Source organism: Lutra lutra, chromosome 13 (genome assembly GCF_902655055.1).
Source record: "Lutra lutra chromosome 13, mLutLut1.2, whole genome shotgun sequence".
Lineage (NCBI taxonomy): Eukaryota > Metazoa > Chordata > Mammalia > Carnivora > Mustelidae > Lutra > Lutra lutra.
In genome coordinates this window covers 85,513,597-85,536,456 of record NC_062290.1, presented here as the reverse complement: position 1 = coordinate 85,536,456, position 22,860 = coordinate 85,513,597, and the positions used below count along the sequence as shown (strand labels likewise).

The following is a 22,860-nucleotide window of genomic DNA, read 5'->3' as shown; positions in this document are numbered from 1 at the left end:
TTGTGTTTTGTTTTGTTTTTTAAAGATTTTATTTATTTGAGACAGGAGGGTGGGGGAGAGGGAGAAGCAGACCCCCCACTGATATGGGGGTTTGATCCCAGGATTCTGGGATCCTGACCTGAGCCAAAGGCAGAAGCTTAGCCGACTTAGCCACGCAGGTGCCCCTGGTGTGTGGTCTTATGTGCACAGACTATCTGTGAATGGACACACTATAAACCAGTATGGTGGTTATTGCTCAGGAGGGAAACCAGTTTTGGGGAATCAGAGTAAGGAGAAAGGTTTACTTTTCGTTGAATACTTTTTTTGCATCTGGGAATTTTGTAATGCATGTCTTAGCTATTCAAATAATAGACTAAATGTACTGAAAGCACAGGGGTTCTCTTTCCTAGCCTGGCTCTGGCTCTCTGGCTAGCTTTGGAAGAAAAAGTCCACTGTTGCCCCAAACTCTGCCCTCTGCTGGCTGCTCCATAAGAGGGCCCCACGGTCTCTGCTTTCCTTCTTTTCACCATTCTCTCCTGCCCCTCTTTCCCTCAGCAGGCTCCAGTTACAATGGATTCTCTCAGTTCCCACTTGGCCGTGGGACCTTTGCATATGCTGTTCCTTCCTCCTGAAACTGTCTCTCTGCTCAATCTCACTTACTCCTACTCATTCTTTCCATCTTATTTCAATGTTCCTTATCCCAGAAAGCCTCCCTGATCATCACCCCTGACCGAAATGAACCCTGTCACACATTCCCGCAGCACCAGGAACTTCTAGGTGTGTTGTCAGTTGTAGAACTTATGAGCACTTGTGGGTTTGTATGGTTATTTGATCTGATTAGTGTCTCACTACACCACCCATGATGGGGCTCAAACCTGCTTTGTTCTTTTCTTTTCTTTTCTTTTCTTTCTTTCTTTCTTTTTTTTTTTTTTTAAACCTGCTTTGCTCTTAACTGTCTCCCTGTTTTGTCCTGTTTCTCTGTCTGCCTCTGGCCTCAGGACAACTCCCCTGAAGATCTCTCCAAATCCTTGCATACTTTCCTTCCCAGCTCTTCTGTTAGGACTTCTGCACATGATGGGAGTCTTTTCCATCTGCCCTTCTGAGCCTGTTTCCTCATTCGTAAATTGAGGTAAAGTACTGACTTCTCAGGATTGTTAGGTGGGTAGGGAACACTGCAGGGAAAAGATTTCATCATAGGCGCCGGCCACACGGTAGCTGCCTACCTTATAGGACTCTGTATGTTTAGGACAGTGGCTGAGGTCTCAGCACATTGTCATTTCCCTCACCTTTCTCAGTCTCAACGTAGTTGACTTTTCCCAAGGGGCGTTTTCAGAGAAGGAGTGAATGGGAATTAGGATCCTCTTTAATGTAACAGGTCCCATTTATTAGGCCAGGCCTTATATTATCAGCTTTGCATGCATCATGTTAATTCTCAAAACAATCTCATGAAGAAGCGACTATCATTATTTTCTCTCCCTTGCCTTATAAACCAGGACTTTGAGGCTCAGAAGTAACACGCCCAAGGTCACAGTTATTAAGTAGAAAAGTCTGATCTGTTTTATTCATCCTTTCACCCATTTAGTAATTATTTATTGAGTGTCTATTATGTTCAGGCTCTGTGCTCAGCAGCTGGGGTTATAATGCTGAGGGAGTGAATAAAGGGATTTGATTAGTCAGATCTAGAAAAGCTTTTAGGAGAAAGTGGCAACAAAGCTGGAGTCTGAAGGAGGAGGAGAGTTGCTTCGAAGGGCTGAGTATTTGGTGAACTTTTTGGCCCATCTTTGAGGGTTAACTTAGAATATGTCCACCACTGAAAACCCAGGCCTTCAGGTTTCCGCAGTGCCACTTAACCTCTGATTGGATGTCCAGGGAAGGGGAACTCGCTACCTCCAGAGGACTGAGATAGAAAGGGAAGTTCTGAGGGTGCCTGGATGGCTTAGTTGGTTAGGCATCTGCCTTTGGCTACAGTTGTGATCCCAGGATCCCGGGATTGAGCCCCAGATCGGGCTTCTCCCTCTCTGTGGGGAGGCTGCTTCTCCCTCTCCTTTTGCCTGCTCCTCTCCCTGCTTGTGCTCTGTCAAAAAACCAAAAACCAGGGGCACCTGGGTGGCTCAGTGGGTTGGAGCCTCTGCCTTCGGCTTGGGTCATGGACTCGGGTTCCTGGGATCTCGCCCCGCATAGGGCTCTCTGCTCGGCGGGGAGCCTGCTCTCCCCTCCCTCCCCCACCTGCCTCTCTGCCTACTTGTGATCTCTGTCAAAAATAAATAAAATCTTTCCAAAAAACCCCCAAAAAAACAAAACCCAAAAAACAACTTAAAAAAAAAAAAGAGAGAGAGAGAGAAAAAGAAAAGGAAGTTCTGGAAGGCCTAGGAAAGCCAAATGTCCCGACCTATTTTAGAACCCAGGGCTGAGAATATGACCCAGAGGATCCATGTCCTCTGCCCCCTTCCCCCTCACACCACACTAAAGGCTTTTTTTTCCCCCTCAGGGCTGAGGAATGGTAGTAGGGAAGCAATTAGCTCAACAGAGCTGTAAGGGAACACAGAGGGGATCTAGATGTCCCCTTGTGGGAAGTATTTAAAAACATGTCCCTGAGGATATATTTGAACAGGATCTTAAAAGATGAATAGGAGTTTGGGAGTGGGTTGGATGAAGCCAGCCAGAGCTCCAGCTTGAAGGAGCCGAGGTTCAGGCTCTGATGTCTGATGCACTAGGTTTGGAATCCCCGTTACTGCTGGGTCACTTCATCAGTGTATCATAGAGACAATATTGGAGCTACCTCATAGAGCAGGTGCAAGGTTTAGACAACATAGCGTTCAGGTAAATCTCTCAGAAAAGTGGTCAGCACTTTCCTGATTAAAGATACAATACAGGTTGACCAATGAAGGTAACACCTTCAAAGTGCAAGGAAGCGTTGCAAAACGTCCTGTGTAGCAGGGGAGGAAGGGGGTGTGATGAGAAATGTGGGCAGGGCTCAGACCAGGCAGGGGTGTGAATGCCAGGATAAGCGGGGAATGAGAGATGAGCCACTGGATTGGTAGGGTGGGATTTAGGGGTGGTGAGGAAGGGGCAGCCATGAGGAAGCTGTGGCATGACCCGGCAGGGGAGAGGCGGGCAAAGCAAGAGTTCTTGTTCCTTGTCTTCAAGCAGGTCCGGCAGGGCTTAGTTAGACCTGGGGTGGCAGCAAGGGTAAGTCCTTCCCTGGGAGGGTCGCTCAAGGCAGATGCCCCGGCAGGTCCAGAGGCTGGTGGCCGCGCGCCACCTGGTGGCTGCAGAAGTTAGGCTCGGTTGAGAGCAGGGGAGACCGCAAAAGCCGGCATTTTGCTCTGGGAAACTGAGGCGGCCGGGCGGGGGCCATAGGGTGGGGTTTGCGATCTTTCGATTGCACTTCGTCCCTATTCTGACCCCATTTTACAGATACGATAACCAAGGAGAAGGGAAGGCGAACAAGGCTGGGTAAAGAGTTTCTCATGCGGGGGGCTTCAAGACACCAGGAGTCAAGAGCCTGAGAGTTTCTTTAATGGCATCAATGGCCTGGGGCTTTATTTTCCATTCTGTTGGGCAGGGGGAAAATGAAAGAGGAGGAAGAGAAACCGTTGTCTTTCCCGCCCACCCGGAGGTAAAAGGCTTTTAAGAGTACCCCGGAAAGCAGAGTTTTATAGATTCCATTTGCATACTAGCGTAGTCACCTGGAGTTAAGCTCCGGCCCTTTAATCTCCGGTCCAATTTGTCCAGAAGCCGCGGAAGAAGTCCCTCGTGAATACCTCAAAGCTCCGCCCCTTCTAAGCCCCGCCCACAGGGCTGGGCTTCATTGCACGTGCTCTCCCAGCTCCTTCCCGATCCGCCCCTAGGAAAGACTCATTGTCTATGAGGGGGGATACGGGGAGTCGCAGGGTACTTTGATCTTGGAAAAATCAATCAAGAGAAGGCCCTGAAGTAATCTTTGTTAACTTTTTATCAGAAGTTCTCATCTCGGTTGGTGACACTGACAGGCCTTGGCCATCACTTCTCAGGGCTGCTTATCCTTCTTCCCACCCCTTCAATTAGTGGGGTCCCTCGTGGCCGGCCTCGCCCAGAGGACTTCAATTCCCAGGGTGCCCCTCGGGCCCGTGCGTGGCAGCGGCGCGTGACGTCGGGGGAGGGAGCTGGCCAGTGCTGAGGGGGCGCGGCGCGGAGGGGCGCGGAGCCGGGCGGCTCGGGGCCCAGAGAGCGCCGCGGCCGGGATTCCGCCGGCCCCTGACAGCCCCCTCCCCCCGGCGGACGACGACGACGAGGACGAGGGCGCCGGTCATGGCGGAGCAGCGAACCGAGCGCGGGCCCTGAGCACCACCGCATGGAGCGGGACGAACGGCCGCCTAGCGGAGGGGGAGGCGGCGGGGGCTCGGCAGGGTTCCTAGAGCCGCCCGCCGCGCTCCCTCCGCCGCCGCGCAACGGTGGGTGAGGGGCGTGCGGAACCCGGGCCCAGGAAGAAGCGATCGCCTGTCCCTTGCCCCCGGGGTTCTTTTCCTCTCAGCCGACTCTCTGGAAAGCCGCAGCGGCTCTGGGTCCCCTCAGCGTGGACCTTCACCCCGGTCCCTTTAGCGCGGACCCTCCCTCACCTCCCCCGTGCTCCTGAGTGTGGACCCTCCCCCTCCTTCCCGGTTCCTCTCAGTGCGGACCCTCCCCCTGCCCGGTTCCTTCAACCCGGACCTTCGTTTCCCCCTCCCCCCCTGTCCCTTCAGCACAGGCCTCCCCTCCCCCCGTCCCCTGTGCGCGAATCCTCCTCCCTCCCCCCAGGTCCCCTCAGCGCTGAGCCCTCTCCATCCCCTGGGTCCCTTCAGCGCGGACCCTCGGCGGCCCCCCCACCTCGCGTCCCGTCAGTGGGGGTTTCCCTCCCCCTGGGGTCCCCTGTGCTCAGAGCTTCCCCTTTCTCCCCTCGGAGGGTCCCTTCAGCGCCCTCCTCTCCCCTCCCCCCGTGCCCTCGGCTCCCTCCCACGCGGGTGCCCCCTCCCTCCGCGAACGCCACACCCTCGTCCTAGTCGTTCTCTGCCCTCACCTTTCTGGAGCCGCTTTCCTACTCTGCAGTCCCGCGCTTCCCCTGCCACCCCCGTGTGCACCGTGAGCCTCCACCTCTGCCCCGACCCCCAGTTCGTTAGCTCTCGGCTCAGCGCTTCTTTTTCGGATCTTTCGGTGCCTGCTCCACACCCCATTCCTCTGCTCCTGCCTCCGCCCGTACTCAGCCCCCTTCTCTGCAGGCTCAGCTCCCTGGCCCGACCGGGGGCTCGGGACACCTGCCTCTTCCCTCCCTCCCAGCGGCCCATCCGGGTCCGCGCCTTCCCATGCTCAGCTCTCCCCTTCCCTTTCGCGGCCCCGGACCCGGGCGCTGAGAATTCCTCACCTGGCCCGGCCCTTCCTCCAGCTCTCCCCCTGCCCCCCACGTCCGGGCCAAGTCCTCGGGTTCCTCCGGGACGACTTGCCTTCCCCCCCCCCCGCCCCCAACTCCCTTCCTCTGCGGGGTGTTTTATTTGTATCTGTTTGATATTTTCCCCCCTCGGTGTTTGCCGCGGAATGTTTTTATTGGTAACGTGTAAGGAGCTTTTGTGAGGTCGTAAAAGGTGAACTTTTGAACTTGGAAAGCGCCCTGGAGCAATTAGCGCAGGCGATAGCCCCGGGAGGCCTGCATTACAAAGGGTGCTCGTACAGGCGGGCAAACGCTCCGGCTGCAAACCCGATTTATTTATTTATTTGCCCTGCCTTCCACCTTTCACATCTCCTCATTTCCGAATAAAGGGCAGGCTCTCGGAGATCAGCGCCTCCTCCCCTCTCTGAGCCATAAACTCGCAATTCTCAGAAAGATGTAGGACCGAACAGTGTCTAACAAGTAACAGATTTCAAATTGAATGCAAACACCCGGGACAGTTAGGAGGCACTAAAAATTAATTGCTTCAGCAAGAAGTTTCTCAATCAGGACAGTGACTGGGCAGGTGTGAGGAAAGTAACCTGAAAATAGGTCATTTAGGCGCTCAGTTGTGGAATGAATGAGGAGCTACGGAAGGAGAGAGATTTGGGGGTTAATCTGCATCTTCGTGTACTTATAAACTCATCAGACATTTACTGCCAATTCAGTAGATCTGGTATTTTTACCAGTTAAGGGAAAAGTCGGTTTAGCAGAGAGCCTGGTTAATTTCACTTGATGTTGCTGACCAAATAGTGGTGTGTTTTAAAAGCTCTTGTCCTTTTTTAAGATGTATGTGATGTGTGGTATCTGGGTGGCTGGCATTCCCTCGGGATGTCTTTGGAGAATAATTTCTGAATGTGAACATGTTTGAGATCAATAAAATCCCGTGTCACAAAGGAGGAGGCTGGAATCCATCCAGGGTAGAAGACAGTATCATAGGAACAAAGGATTTCTTTAAGGCTTTTGACTTTTTAAGCTTTTTAAGCAAAGATTTCTTTTCATATTGATGTATGAACGTTGTAAATCCTGATCTAAAATTTACGATGCTGATTTTTTTTTTTTTTACCCAATTTACATCTATCTTCTAGCCCATATTAAGGTCATATATTTTCATAATGTCTTTCTACGTGTGTGTACTTCCTGTACCCACCTGTGCATAACATGTAGATGATCGATTTTAGTGCAGACATTACTTTAAGTTCTACTTGAGAATGTTGTAAGGGAAGCCTAGGAACTGCATTTGCTATTAATTATTCATTAGTACATTTTAAAGAACTCAATGGTAATTTTAACTCTTAATCAAATTTCCCATTCATAGTCTCATTTCCTCAATTGGTCAGAACCATTTAAAAGAATGTTATTGAGCATTCCATTTAGACCAGGCTGGCTTTAATATTTTACATCAGTCAATTTTAGTGCTACAAATATTTCCTTTTTGTTGAAAACACAATGGGGCTTTTGGCAGTTTGATAGGGCTTAAAAGAAAATACACGAAACATTAGACTGTTGTGGGATGTTTTATTTTTCAGTGTAATAATGAGCATTTTGTAGTGTTTTACAATTTATGTTCATTATCTCTTGTAACTTAACATGCTTACAATAGATTACCAGAATAGAAAAAAAATAAAGTTTACCTTTGAAATGGTGGGGACTTTTTTTTCCCGCTTTTATACTTATTAATATTTTTCTTCAAAAGTAAATGAAACTGCTTAAGTTCTAAGCAGAGTAAATGAATTCTTCTGGCTTTTTATCCCAATGACTGATTTCCATTTTGTATGAAATGTTTGCAGTGGATAGCTATCTAGATAGGAGGTCTTTCGGTTTGTGTCATGAAGAAATAAACTGGAGGTGGAATTTTAGAAATGTTTTCCTGCCGGAAATGCCATTAATGCTGAATTTACAGTCTTTTAGATGTTTTTTATTATTCTATCAGAACAGAGTTGCTAGCCTTTTGATGCACCATCACCCTTTCAGGAATTTCATGTACTGGTTGCGCTAGGTATTTTCAATTGTTGCTGTAGGTTTTCATAACAAACACGAACTCATTTAGTCATAATAGAAGACTGCTCTCTTTTTGGGGTTTCAAAGGAGGATGATTTGAGGAAGTATATGCTGACTCTTACGTTTGTTGTATTTTAACAGAATGAAGTAGTCTTTTCGATATCTTAAGTAAAAGGAAGGTTATAAGTCATTACCAGCAATTAAAAGCATGTTCTGTGTAACTATACTTTGGAGGAAATGAGGAGAAATTCGCTAATAATTTGACGCCTTTTTCCTTCTATGAGCGTGTCGTGCGAATCTGAAAATATCTGAAGAATATCAGATATTTTCCATGACAGTTTAACATTTAGTTCTGTGACTTTAAAAGTTAATTCTTAGTCACCTCAGAGTTTTCTACTTTCATTGAAAAAAAAAAAAAAAAGCATACTGTGGTTCTGTTTTATACAAAGGGCACACAGGAATTTTTTAGTAAGTTCTTTGACCTCCAAAGAACACTGAAAGGCTACAAAGAATAAACAGGTTCACTGCTGATTTTTGAGCAGCTGAGGTGTGAGATGACCACATTTCTGATCTCATGTTTACCATCAAAATCTTTGTTAGCATTTCTGTTTCTTGTAATGAAAATATCATGAAATCCTTCATAATCTATAAATTATTCTGAATTACATAGGAAAAAGGTGTGTGGTGTGTGTGCATTGGCATGTGAAAGGAAGTTAGATGGGGAGGAGGAGGGAGAACTAATGGGGGAAAAAAACTGGTAGATTTACTAAACTATGGCCAAATCGTGCATTTCCGTATTTTATTCATAACTTCTTGGTTTTTCTTTTTTTCCCCCTTTTCCTGTGGGGCAAAGGTAAAAAACAAGCCCTAGATTGAAATACCTAATTTTAGGTTAGCGGAGAATAGGGTTTAGAAATGCCAACTGCTAGTATGATATTGATAAAGAAGTTTTTTATGCCACTTGTAGTGCTTGTTGTGCAAGTTGCCTTAAATTGCTAATGAATGTTTGTATGTTTGGGGGCCTGGGGCTGTGTTAGTGTGTTTCATCTTGTAATTAAGACATCATCACTTAAATTTTTTATAACTAGATAGATATTTATTGGTTTGTGTTGATTAAGTTGGTCCGTTGGTGAATTGTGTTCAGATCACAACCTCTGGCTTCAGAATTTCAAAAGCCAGGAGACTTAGTTTTCAACAAGCTCACTTAGATCTCTTTGGGGTTTTGTCATAATTTTTAGTTCTTATATTTACCTTTGTGTTCTAGCCAAGTTAAAGGACACTTTCTGTTTAAGTATCTGTTTCCATATAGGTTGAAGGCTAAATTCAAGAAGATGCCTTTTAAGAGTAAATTCTACAGTCTTGGTCATATCTATTCTTTTAAAGTAGGACAATAAAAATACCTTATTTTGTGTGAACCAATCACCTTATATGTGAAAATGGGTCACAGTAAAAAAAATTAAAGTTCTGAATCAAAAGATAAAGTTTGCATTCCTGCAAAAAAACCAAATTGTCCTTGAAACAATTTTAACAGAAGTAGCTATTGAATCCCATGCAAATACTTAATTCATTGCAGTGCTTTGAAAGTATTTCCAAAACCAAGACATTGTGAAAGAGAGTGTTTTTTGTTTCAAACTTTTGTATTCTTTTTTTGATTCAAACTGGCATTTTTAAGGTCAGCTTTTTCCCTGGCTCAGGTAATTTCTTAAGGGTTTACGGATGCTTTCGGTTGATAACTAGAGTTCAGAAATACCAGAATTACTGAAAGTCGGCAAGAAGTCCTGAGCAGGTAATTGATTTTCAGCTCTGAGTCCTGTTAGAGCCAAAGTTGCAGATTCCTCTGAGCTTAGCCTAAAAAGAAAAAAAACCAACCCCCCCCCCCCCAAAACAAAAAAACCCCTCCGGGTGTAACTTTGATATATACAGTATTACTAGAATCAAGCCCAGTATTTATTGCTTGTTTTCCAACATGGCTTGTCTTTGCGAAAAATATAAGGCTATCAGACTACAGATAATGGAAAATTAGGAGGAGACCATTGTGAGATGTCTTACCTGCTTTTCAGTGTGGTTTCGAACTAACCGTTAAAGAGAGAACTTTGAAAGAATAAGATATTTCCGACTTTATTTCGTCCTGCCCTCATTACCTGCTGTTAAATAGCAGTCTGTGTAGAACACCTTCTCAGGAAAACAGTTTTTTGCTAGTTATGATTATTTAAATAAGACTTCACTATGTGACCCGGTAATTCTGATTAACAGTGATTGAGTTGGGGAGCTAGCCAGCGTTTCCTCCCCGGCCGCCGGGGAGCTGAATTACTTTTTTTCCCCACCCGCAGCTGCACCCAATCTTTTGATCCCTAAGCTACGGTGGTTGTCATTTGAGAATGCAAACTGAGAGAGAATATGTTCTGAAGTTAGCCTACTTTGAGGCTCCACTTGCATTTTTGAATTTTTGTTTTTGAAAAAATCATGGGGATAATTGGACCTTCAAAATTTGTCTTGGATGGAGCAAATTCTCATGTCTCAGTAGAAAATTCCTTAAAAATCAATTTCTTTAAGAATTTTGGGGTTGTTTTAATACTGACAGTCACTATTTCAAAAGAAATTCTTCTAATTATAAATTCACAGGAGACATTTAAGCGTTTGAGTTTCTTTAGGAATGAATGGGTATTGGGGAAAATTAGCCTTCACAGAGTGGAAAAATTTTCATTCAAGGTAGTTTGTGGTTTCTCTATCACTATTATATAATAAGTTCAAGTAAAGAATCAAATTCTTATGTCATACTAAATAAACTCTATAGTTTGTTACATTAAGAGTTAACTTAAAACATATTCAAATAATGAGGTCTTTGGATCCTAATTGCAAACTGTACACCCTTCAGTTGTTTATATCAGAGAAGCTATTCAAGCATAAACCACAGATGGCAGTAGTAGCATATTTTTCTATTTTCTGGAGGGATTCTTGCTTTTAAGTTGGTGTCAGTTCTGTGCGCACTGTTGATAAGTCAGCTGGCAAGTGTAATGTTTCCAAAACCCAATTCCCTAGGCAGCAACATGTAATGTATTCCGGAAACAAATCCGAGCATTTGATTTGAAGATACACTCTGTGGGTGGTTGGAACCAGAATAGTGACTTTGTTGAAGGGGGAAATTATAAGAACACATTGTTAATAATAATGATAGAGGGCATTGTTTGAGTAATAAACACATTGGAACTGTGGCTATGGTATTAGCAAAAGATATATTAACCATAGATATTTGCTTGAACAACTGTTTGCATTGGAAACAATTCATAATTCATTTAAAAAGTACTCCAGAATCATAATTTTGAGAGAAGTGCACAACTAAATTCCTTATGTGGGAGAGGTAGCTAGCCTTCTCAGCTTTTATTTGTAACTTAATACATTTCAGAGTATCATGGAATTCTAGATCTGTCTATAAAAGCATTTCGGAGGTCTATGAGTGGGTTCTGCTTGCTCTTCTAGTTAGTCACTATAGTGTCAAGATTCCTGTGTTGTTAATTTTCTCCTTTAAAACACCGCTTGAAAAAGGACAAAATTGATTAACCAAATTTTTAAAACTACTGTGATATTCCCTGTGAATCCAAAGGAAACAGAGGTATAATCATAGTTTAAGACTCGGGAAGCATTTCAGTAACAAATCTGTGCCAAAATGAAGGACAGGCTGATTTCAGTGAAGGGAATTGCCTTATCCTATATTTAGTTTTCATGAAAATAATTAATTTTATGTAACTCATGCATTCATTTCAATCTTGAGGCTGTGTCATTTTGGAAGCATTAAAAATTAAGTCTCGTTACCCATTTTTGTTAACTTCTTATAGATCAAATGCAATGTTCTTTGTATCACAGTTAACTCTAATTCAATTTAGTTTTTCTCAGAAAAAAAAAGATACAACACTTTTATGAAGTCTTACACATTTTTTATCCTGCTTCCTCATCTCTTGCCTTTAAAATTTATAAAAGAGTAGTGACAGTACTCATTTGGATTGTATTATTTTCTATCATTCATCATTTGTTGATCGTTGGTTACTGGATTGCTTCAGATGTAATTTCTTCCCATTCATTGAGTCCTTAACTCCATTATTATTTATCTATATTATCTAAACCAGTGGTTCTCAAAGGGTGTTTCAAGGACTTCTGGGAGAGTCCTTGAGACTCTTTCAGGAGGTTCTTGAGGTCAGAGCTACTTTTATTGTAATATTGGCATTATTTGCCTTTTTCACCTTGTTGACACTTGTACTGATGTTGCAGAAACAATGGTGGTTGAAAACTGTTTGCACCTTAGAGAAAATCAAGGCACCAAACTGTACTAGTAGTCATTGTATTTGTCACCTCCATGCACTTGCGTTTTTTTATTTTTTAAAGATTTTATTATTTATTTGATGGAGCGAGAGAGCACAAGCTGGGGGAGTGACGGAGAGAGAGGGAGAGATGCAGGCTCCCCACTGAGAAGGGAGCCTGATGAGGGGCTCCATCCCAGGATCAGGACCCAAGAGGAAGGCAGATGATTAACCATCTGATAAACGCAGGTGTCCCATGCACTTGTATTTTTTTTAAAGCATTTCACCTATGTCTGACTTTGATGAAGGGGTAAAAATGATTAATGTTATTAAATCTTGACCCTTCAGTACACATGTTTTTGATATTCCATTTGAGGAAATGGCAGGTAGGCAAGTACATACAAAGAATTTCTGCTGCATACCAAAACAGAGTACTTGTTTTAAGGAAAAGTGCTTGTGCAGTTATGTTACAAGCTGAAGCAGTAGCTGCTTTTTTTGGTGGAACACTGCTTTCACTTGAAAGAACAATTGACAAACTATGGTTTATTTGGACTTACGTATTTGGCAGTCCATTCTTTTGGAAAACGAACAGTGAACTTGTTGCATCAAGGAAAACTGACAATATTTGTTGCTGGTGAGTAAAATCTGAGCTTTCAGATGGCAATTGGAATTTTGGAAAACTTGTGCCTGCCACTTTGAGCTTGACAGCTCCCCAGTATTTAAGGCCTTTTCTTTTTAAGATTTTATTTATTTATTTGAGAGACAGAGATCAGGCAGAGGGGCAGGCGAGGCTGGGGGAGCAGGCTCCGTGCTGAGCAGAGAGCCCCATGTGGGGCTCAATCCCAGGACCCTGGGATCATGACCTGAGCTGAAGGCAGAGGCTTAACCCACTGAGCCACCCAGGTGCCCCTTAAGGCCTTTTCTGAAGAAGAAAAGTATCACTATTAACAAATTTGGTTTTTCATTGATAATATATAATGAAATATGCTAACATTTTGAAAATCATATTTCAGGGAAGGAATATTTTACAAGTCACTGGTGTGTACAGAATCCTGTATGAGTAGAAGATCTGTTCAAAGGTCGATAGACCAGTGGATTTTAAGTGACAGAATACACAAAGTTCATTGATACAGTTTTATATTTCACACTGAACTAACCTTTTTTTTTTTAAGAAGATTTATTTTAGCGAGAGTATGGGGATGGGGGTAAGGAAGGGGCAGAGGGAGAGGGAGAGAGTGCCTTTAAAAAATTTTTTTTTGGGGGGACGCCTGGGTGGCTCAGTGGTTAAAGCCTTCGGCTCAGGTCATGATCCCAGGGTCCTGGGATTGAGTCCCACATTGGGCTCTCTGTTTAGCAGGGAGTCTGCCTCCTCCTCTCTCTCTCTCTCTTTCTCTGCCTGCCTCTCTGTCTACTTGTGATCTATCTGTGAAATAAACAAATAAAAAAAAAATCTTTAAAAAAAAATTTTTTTTAAAAGATTTTGTTTATTTGACAGACAGAGAGGGACCACAAGGAGGGGGAGTGGGAGAGGGAGAAGCAGGCTTCCTGCAGAGCAGGGAGCCTGATGCAGGGTTTGATCCCAGGACCCTGGGATCATGACCTGAGCCCAAGGCAGACACTTAACAGCTGAGCCACCCAGCTGCAACCCCCTTCTAAACATTTTTAAAGATTTTATTTATTCATGAGACAGAGGCAGAGGGAGAAGCAGGCTCCCTGCTCTGATGCAATGCAGGACTTGATGCAGGACTTGATCCCAGGATCCTTGCAGGGATCATGACCTGACCTTAAGGCAGGTACTTAACCGACTGAGCCACCCAGGTGCTCAAGGGAGAGAATGTCTTTTTTTTTTTTTTTTTAAGGTTTTATTTATTTATTTGGCAGAGATCACAAGTAGGCAGAGAGACAGGCAGAGGGAGAGAGAGGAGGAACAGGCTCCCCGCTGAGCAGAGAGCCTCATGCGGGACCCGATCCCAGGACCCTGAGATCATGACCTGAGCCGAAGGCAGAGGCTTAACCCACTGAGCCACCCAGGCGCCCCGGGAGAGAATGTCTTAAGCAGTCTCCACACAGAGCCCGATGTAGGGCCCCATCTCATGATCCTAAGATCACAATCTGAGCCAGAACCAAGAGTTGATTCTTAGCCGACTGTGCCACCCAGGCACCCCTCACACTGAACTAACCTTTAAGAAAGTACTTCCAAGGGGCACCTGGGTGGCTCAGTGGGTTAAAGCCTCTGCTTTCAGCTCAGGTCATGATCCCAGGGTCCTGGGTTCGAGCCCTGCATCGGCCTAACTGCTCAGCAGGGAACCTGCTTCCCCTCTTCTCTCTCTGCCTGCCTTTCTGCCTACTTGTGATCTCTGTCTGTCAAATAAATAAAATCTTCAAAAAAAGAAAGAAAGAAACTACTTCCAAAACATTTAACTGAGTTTTGGTGGATTATCAAAGAAAAATATCTACAATTATTTTATTTTTAAAAAATATTTAAAGGGGGCGCCTGGGTGGCTCAGTGGGTTGAGCTGCTGCCTTAGGCTCCGGTCATGGTCTCAGGGTCCTGGGATCGAGTCCCGCATCGGGCTCTCTGCTTAGCGGGGGGCCTGCTTCCCTCTCTCTCTCTCTCTCTCTGCCTGCCTCTCTGTCTACTTGTGATCTCTCTCTGTCAAATAAATAAATAAAATCTTTAAAAAATATTTAAAGATTTATTTATTTATTTGATAGAGATCACAAGTAGGCAGAAAGGCAGGCTCCCCACTGAGCGAAGAGCCCAGTGCGGGGGCTCGATCCCAGGACCCTGAGACCATGACCTGAGCCGAAAGCAGAGGCTTTAACCAGTGAGCCACCCAGGTGCCCACTATTTTAGTAAGCAAATACTTCTTCCTTTTCCAATCATAAATCTCAGGCAATATTTTCTGCTTGTACTTCAACCAAAACATTTTATCACAACATACTGAATGCAGATGCATATAGAAGAATCTAGCTGCTGGAATTAAGCCAGATGTTAAAGATAAGATTACCAGGGCGCCTGGGTGGCTCAGTGGGTTAAGCCGCTGCCTTCGGCTCAGGTCATGATCCCAGGTCCTGGGTTCAAGCCCCGCATCGGGCTCTCTGCTCTCTCGGGGAGCCTGCTTCCTCCTCTCTCTCTGCCTGCCTCTCTGCCTGCTTGTGATTTCTTTCTGTCAAATAAATAAATAAAATCTTTAAAAAAAAAAAAAAGAAAAAAAAAGATAAGATTACAAAAAATACAAAACAATGCCATTCTTCTCACCAGTTTTTTTGTTGTAAAATAGTTATTTTTCATAAAAAATGTTATTTAATGTGATGGGTTTGTTACTTTTAAATGAGTAGATAGTTTAAAATTTCTCCTAAGTTTTCTAGCATGATAAATGATCGGTAGTTATAACCCACATAAACATTAGCTCTTTGAAGTCCTCAATGATTTTGAAGAACGTAAAAGGGGTTCTAATCCCTCAGACCAAAACTATGTGAGAACCCTGTTATAAATCAATGAATCTAAGGTGTAAGAAAATGGTGACCTCACAAGATACTATTGTTAGTACTTTGTTACTTTGGGTTGTCCTTTCATTGCCTTTTTTTTTTTTTTCCTCCTCTGTAAAGGGACTGCAGAGAGTGGAAAAAAATGAAAGAGTTCATATTTTAAGTTTTCTTTGCTTGAGACTAAATGAAGTGTGTCATAGTTCACCCTCACTGAGTTCTCTGATAAGGCTTTTGTTACCTTGTTACATGAAACCTGTTGCTTAACTGTTAATTATCTTGTGGTAGAAATTTTCCAACAGAACCTGTTTCCTCACTAAGGGGAGGTTTATAATTGTGGAAATAAATCTGTGACACACAAATACTTAATAAGAGTCATTCCTGTAAAAGTGGAATATTTATGTGGGGTTTAAAAAGATCCTGTCTTGCTTTTTAAAACTTCCGAGAATAGCTTGCTTGTTTGCTTTCAGACAAGTTTGGCTTTCATTGACTCTTTTAAAGTTGTGATTTTGGCATTGTCATTTTGTAGATTGGTTTGCCTTTTAACGTGATTTTCACTGAGGGAAGTGGTAATAAAGCCTGTATAGAAGAAGTATCTCCTCTTTTGGTCTAAGAAAACCCTTTTCCTAGTGTGAGTAACGTTTTAGTGTAAGTCAATTACTATGTTGTTAAAGAGTTAGGGATTTACTCCTAAGGGTAGTTGCTAGATAGAACTCATTCTGTAGTGAGCTTGCTAGCAGAAGAAATGTCACATGACAATGTGAATAACAATAAGGAGTTACTGGATCAGAACTTAAGATGAAGCTTGGTGGGTGATGAAAGATCAGTGAGATGTTTGGACTTCCTTCCTTGAGAGCTCTGTAATTATCTTGTTCTTGGAGTTTCATGTAATGAACCTTTTAAAGCATTTTTGTATTATTCCCTCAGGGTTGCAGCTTAGTCGTAAGGTACAAGTGTTTCCTTTTTCACTTTAATACTTAATTTCAAGTTTCAGATGAAATTCTTAAATTCATGCTTCATCAATTGATTTAAATTGTTTTAATTACTAAAATTAATAACCGAGGCAGATTATTTTTTCTTCCATATTCTTGCTTTACTCTTGAAATCTAACCTGTCAGGAGACTTCCTCTCTAGCCTTACAATCCTTCTTCCTCCAAAATCCCTATTTAGCAGGATAATAAACCACCTGGGGGAAACCCCCCACTGATATCTATTTAGAGGGCTTTGTTTTTTGGAAGTAGCAGTAGTTTTTGTCCGGGAGAAAGGATTTTGGTTAGATGGTGTGAGAGGAAAAAGAGCATGGACTCTGGAGTGTGGCAGAACAAAGATCATAGCTACGTGACTTTGCCACTTGACTTCTCTGAACTTTGGTGTTCTCATTTAGTAATTATAGCAGTTAACATTTATATAGTATTCTTTTTTAAAGATTTTATTTATTTATTTGAGAGAGAAAATGAGAGAGTATGAGAGGGGAGAGGTCAGAGGGAGAAGCAGACTCCCCGCTGAGCAGGGAGCCCAATGTGGGACTGGATCCTGGGACTCCAGTATCACGACCGGAGCCAAAGGCAGTCGCTTAACCAACTGAGCCACCCAGGCGCCCTAACATTTATATAATATTCTAAGCACTTTACATATATTAACTCAGTTTATCCTCATAACTCTATGAATTAGGTGCTCTGTTATCCTCTCCATTTTGCAAGTGCGAAAACTGAAGCCCACAGAGGTTAAGCCCCAAATTTTGTAGTTAGTAACATTGTGAAAAATTGTTTCCTAGATTTAATTCTTCCCCACCTCCAGGTTATTAAGGATTAGTGACAAGGTCTGTGAAGTGCCAAGCAAAATGTCTGTCCCAGAGCAGATCCTTGTGAATCCAGGCCAATTATAGTTGTTGAGGATGCCCAGAACTCAGCTTCCTGTAGTCACAGGATCCACTTTTAGAATTCCAAGTTACTTTTTTCTTTCTCTCATGTTGGCTTTAACAAGCCAACCAGAAAACTATTTTGTGGAGTAAGGGACATTCCTTGGTGGCCCTAAAGAGTGCTAAGGAAAGAAGGGGTTTTGAACTACTCAAGGCAGGTGTAACATATCTTCTATCAGTGTCGTCAACACTGATCACAAGGAATTGGTGTTTTATGAATGTTGAATGAATAAATGAATGAAAGAACAGTTAGGTCAGGGATCTGAGTCTTGATTTTATCAGAGACCTTTGAATCTGAGTCCTTTGCTGGTAGTCAGAGAAAGTCTACAAAACATATGGGAAGAGAATGATGTGCTTCTTAGTCACTTGGGAAAATTGGAGCCAATATCTATGTCAAGCAGTGTGTTAAAAGGTAAATCCAAGGTTTGATCAAGGGCCCTCAAACCCGAATGTAGTTTCTGTTTGGAAATGTGGCTCTCCTTGTAACTAAAATGACTAGATAAACCAGGTTAAGATGAGAAGGCCAATAAACTCCTGGCTGTTTGACTGCATTGGGGAATTCAGTTTAGGAAACGATGGCTTTGTCTCTTGTACCTTTTTTACTTTTGCCACACAAAAGCTGGCTATATGGAGAAGAAGAGAACCAATCCAAGAAGGTTGATGTAACTCTTTGAAAATGGAAGTATAAGAATCACTTGTCCAAAGCTTCTAAAATACAGAAAATGAGTGAGAAAAATGTGGCAGTGTGGGTTAATTTGGTAGCAGTATGGTCTGTGTAGGAAAGGACTTGAGAGAAGAGGCCAACCAACCACATTATTTGGGGAGGTAGGATGCCGAGGAGCTAGTTGTTGCCTGGGTTTTGCCTGGGTTCTGATTCTAACTTGTTACAAAGTCATGTCTATATGTCACCTATAAAATGAAAGCGCTAAATTAGATAATCCTTCAAGGGATTTTCCAGATTTATGATGGAATGAATTGGGTAAAACAGGAAGTCACAATTTAGGAAAGCCCTGCCTAAAGCAAATAGCTATGATATATCCCAGGTTATCTGGGAGGATTTTGATTTCAGATACTGTTTAGTCATCCCTCAAAGAACGTTTGTATTTACCATACATACTCTGTTTACCTGTTTCGAATTTAGAACACCTGGCTGCTTTAAAGTCTGTAGGATCACATAATTTACACGCAAATTCCATTCTCTCTGTGCACTTTTATACAGATGTTTACAATTAAAGTTCTAATGCTCAATTGGTAATGTAAACTTGAAATTAGATGTAGTTTTTTTCTTTTTAAAATGATCACTTTTCTTCCCATTTATAACCCCTCCATGCTACACTTTCTCTTTTTTAAGTTCAATTTCATTCATTGAGTCAAACCTATAGTTAATTTCAGTTTTTCTCTCATTCCTTGTATATGGATTTCTATCCGCAAAACTAATTCAACATTGATGAGATTCCTGTCCTTTTAAGATTAAATGCCCTGCATTTGAGAACTTGGATTCATTAAGCAAAATTGCAAAGCCTCCTTAAATGCTGTAGGTCTGTAAAAAGGGAACCCAGCGGGAAAGGGGCAGCAGTGCTTGGGGGAGGGGGAGGGGCAGGGGGGGGACAGCAAGCAAGGGAGCCGCGGTTGAAATATTCATCGATCATTTTACTGGCACCAGGAAGCCAGTCAGCCTTTTAGAGGAGAGAACTTAATCAATCACCTAATGTGGGAAATTACAATTGCTTTCCTACACACATAAAAATATTCTCTTACGGACAGATCAAACTTGAAAGGTAGTTGGGCTGGCCAGAATCCGGAGCTAACCGAAAGTGCTACTGTGATGAAGAAATGCGTTTAACATTTGAAGATAAAATTTCTTGTCTGTTTTGAGTCTTTTCAAAATGTTGCAGTGTGAGTTTGCTTTTCATACAGTGTGTTCCATTAATAAGCAATTACTGAGCACATACAGTAATACAAAGTGTGTGAAATACGGTAGATTTATTCTCCAGTGCTAGTTTAAGGAGCATAGATGGGCCTCCTGGCTGGAGAATACCCAGTGTTTCCAGCACTTCATTTGGAAAGCAGCTTCAGAGCATTTAAGGGACACATCCTGGGGAACACAGTTGGAAGTGCTTGCATATAAATAAAGCAGGAGGGATTTAGCTGTATCTTATATTTAGGTTTTAAGTGGTGTGATCCCTGAACTGTGTGCTTGAATTGTCTATAGCCCGCAGATACTTACATGTGAGCTTCCTAGGAATCTAATATTTTTAAAATTCAAAATGCGTGATCATTGTAGAATATACAGAAAATGAGGGGAAATTACATATATTGATCTTGCCTCCAAGTAACTTTCATTAACATTTTCTTATTTTTTTTCTAAACTTTCTTCAAATCCTAGTTTTTAGCTTATTGTTGTAATCATATGGTATATGCCATTACGTTTTATACTTCTTGTTTAAAGCTTTTTTCTCATAAACTTCATTTATTCAACAAGAATTAAAACTGTTAATAGCATATCACAGCCTGTTGTTTTTCTAATTGTTTGACATTTCTCACTTTATAACAATAGTGCTCAAACCATTTTGTGCTTTCTTTTAATTTGGCTTATTTTGGAGGGATAGATTTTTAGAAGTATGTATCTACCTCATTGTATCTTCTTCAGCAACCGGTTTAATTTACTCTAAGGTTCCCCCCCCCCCCAAGGTATCTTGTACGCTGACATCTAGGTCTATTAACAGTACCTTTTTTTTTTTTTAATGCCTGGTGCACAAGATAGAACTGAGACACTGTGATCGGCTGTTCTGTTCTCATTTTTTAGAAGGATAAAGTCATTCCCAATGCCTTTTGTCCCCTGAATCATAGATTTCTGGCATCAGGCCTCCCATGCACATTGCTTTCCACTCCCAACCCAGTATCTCCAGCTTCATTAGAGGAGTGTTTAGGGACCTTCTGAGGCTGCCTTCTTTCTCTTATGGATTATTAGGGAATGGGTAGCAAAGACACTTTCAGAGCCTTCTCTCGTTGGCTCTAAAAATCTCTGAAGGATGGATTGGGGGGTATGTGTGCCAACTTTCTCTCTATTCCAGTACAACTATATCACCTTCCTCAAAGTCTTGAATAGATTCGGAAACTTCCAACTGAGTTTAATTAGAAATTAAATACATGGAAAGAAAAGTTAAACTTGCATTCCTTTAGAAATCAGCATAATCCTCCTGGGTTCCTTAGTGGCTTTTATCCTGATCCTCCATAGGGTTTGATGGTGAAAAAGACCTAAGTAAATTTTGTGCTAATTTGAAAGGCATTGGCAGTTTTTAAGAGGGCTTGTTTTATAATGGAAATAGTAACATTTTTGGAGGCTGGCTATCTACAAATTTTGAATTAAAGCATAAATTGTGTTTGCTGAAATTAAAGAGTCTTCTAGTAATTTGTAACATTATGTTGATTGAGGGTAAACACAAATGTTTGAAGATCATTTGCTCTGCTTCTTTGTTCTCACCACTGGTGGTCAAAGAACTTTCAATTTGCCAAGACACAGTTTTTATAATGCTCTTTAATAAGAAAGTGAGTAAGCCAGCTGCTCTTTCCCTTAACTATACCAATTGCAAACCTCCTCAAGTTCTGGTTAGTAATTAAAAGGCTCGGGATGACCTTGAATCCAACTGAACTACAAAAAGCTGTATTGAGTTAAATTTATAGCTTTTGTTGATTTCAAAAGAGATTAGGAAGAATCGTATTCTGTTTGCTAAAAACATTAAAGGTAGCCTTGGGTGGTGCACATTGAAGATGAGAAATAATAAGAGGCACTATTGAAGTGCGGAAGAGAGGCCTGGAATGGACTAAAAGAAAAAAAATTAAGTTTGTCATCTTTTCGCTGAGGATTTAAAATATGTACTTGAATAGGTTTAAGATAGGGTGGCAGTTTTCAAACTGTCAGTTTTTGGTTTGTTACAAGATCTGTCCCCCCCACACACACCAATTTTTTTTTTTTTTTTTAAAGATTTTATTTATTTGTCAGAGAGAGAGAGGAGAGCGAGCGAGCACAGGCAGACAGAATGGCAGGCAGAGGCAGAGGGAGAAGCAGGCTCCCCGCCAAGCAAGGAGCCCGATGTGGGACTCGATCCCAGGACGCCGGGATCATGACCCTAGCCGAAGGCAGCTGCCCAACCAACTGAGCCACCCAGGCGTCCCCACACACACCAATTTTAACATCAAAGAGATGTTTGAACCCAATGGGAAATCAGAACAAATGTTTAATGGTATTTACAAGTAGCAGTGTATTTGGTTCTTTTTTTTTTTTTTTAAGATTTTATTTGTTTATTTTTTTATTTTTATTTTATTTTTATTTTTTTCATTTATTTATTTATTTATTTATTTAAAAGATTTTATTTATTTATTTGACAGAGAGAGATCACAAGTAGACGGAGAGGAAGGCAGAGAGAGAGAGAGGGAAGCAGGCTTCCTGCTGAGCAGAGAGCCCGATGCGGGACTTGATCCCAGGACCCTGAGATCATGACCTGAGCCGAAGGCAGCGGCTTAACCCACTGAGCCACCCAGGCGCCCCTATTTGTTTATTTTAGAGGTTAGAACATGAATGGGGGGCGGATGGGGGTGGGGTGGGAAGGGACAAGCAGATTCCCTGCTGATCGGGGAGCCAGATATGGGGCTCCATCCCAGAACCCTAGGATCACTACCTGAGCCAAAGTCAGACGTCTTACCAACTGAGCCACCCAGGCACCCATGTAATTGAGTCTTTTTTTTTTTTTTTTTTTTTTTTAGGTATCTATTTATTTGGCCAAGAGAGGGACAGCGAGAGAGGGAATACAAGCAGGGGGAAGTGGAAGCAGGAGAGGGAGAAGTAGGCCTTCCACCTAGCAGGGAGCCCTATATGGGCTTGATCCCAGGATGCTGGGATCATGATCTGAGCTGAAGAAGATGCTTAATGGCTAAGCAAGCAGGTGCCCCCATGTAATTGGTTCTTAAAACTTTTTGCAGGAGTGGGAACTTTGCTAGTAAAAGTTTGATTATACTGACACAGTGTAAAAGTAAAAAAAATTTTTTTTAAAATGCTTTATATAATAGGCCATATCATAATATTTATGAATAGAGAATTGTTCTGCTTACCAAAAAGGGCAGAATACATTCTTAGGGGGCGCCTGGGTGGCTCAGTGGGTTCATTGGGCTCTCTGCTCAGCAGGGAGCCTGCTTCCGCCTCTCTCTGCCTGCCTCTCTGCCTACTTGTGATCTCTGTCTGTCAAATAAATAAATAAAATCTTTAAAAAAAAGAATACATTCTTAGTTGTTTAGAGAGCCTTGAACTACTATCTTGATAGAAGGAAACTTGGCACTTTCACTGTTAAGTGAAGTTTTATGTTAATTGGTGAGATAAGACATGTCTTCTAGCATCATAAATGTGATAAATCCCTGAAGCGTCCAGTAATAAGGCAGATAGTTTGAGCGAGCGCTAATGTCTTATATAGATCTTAGGGTTATTTTGGTTTTTACATTTATTTAATGAGACTAGCCTACAGTTTGATCAAAATAATTAATTATAAAATTGTGTACTTCTTTGTGTGTGTGTGTGTGTGTGTGAGAGAGAGAGGGAGACAGATGCACCAAGATAATTTGAAGGTTGTACTGTACAGTAGACATTGCCAGTCTGGGATCCTTAAAGATAGTAATGGGGATTCTCAAGCAATTGCAGTTACTTAAAATTTGATCTAAATCATATGAGAAAGTTGTCTAGGCTAAATAAATAA

General features: G+C 42.4%; 1 protein-coding gene across 2 annotated transcripts in view; it reads left to right on the top strand.

Moving 5' to 3' along the window:
- Positions 1 to 4,114: 4,114 nt before the first annotated feature.
- The window catches only part of NR6A1 (nuclear receptor subfamily 6 group A member 1), a 231,390-nt gene continuing 212,644 nt past the window's right edge, over positions 4,115 to 22,860 (top strand). For both annotated transcript variants that reach the window (XM_047698701.1, XM_047698699.1), the window contains exon 1: positions 4,115 to 4,412. In XM_047698701.1, the coding sequence (XP_047554657.1) occupies positions 4,313 to 4,412 (100 nt within the window). In that variant the 5' untranslated portion in view covers positions 4,115 to 4,312. The remainder of the gene's footprint in view (positions 4,413 to 22,860) is intronic.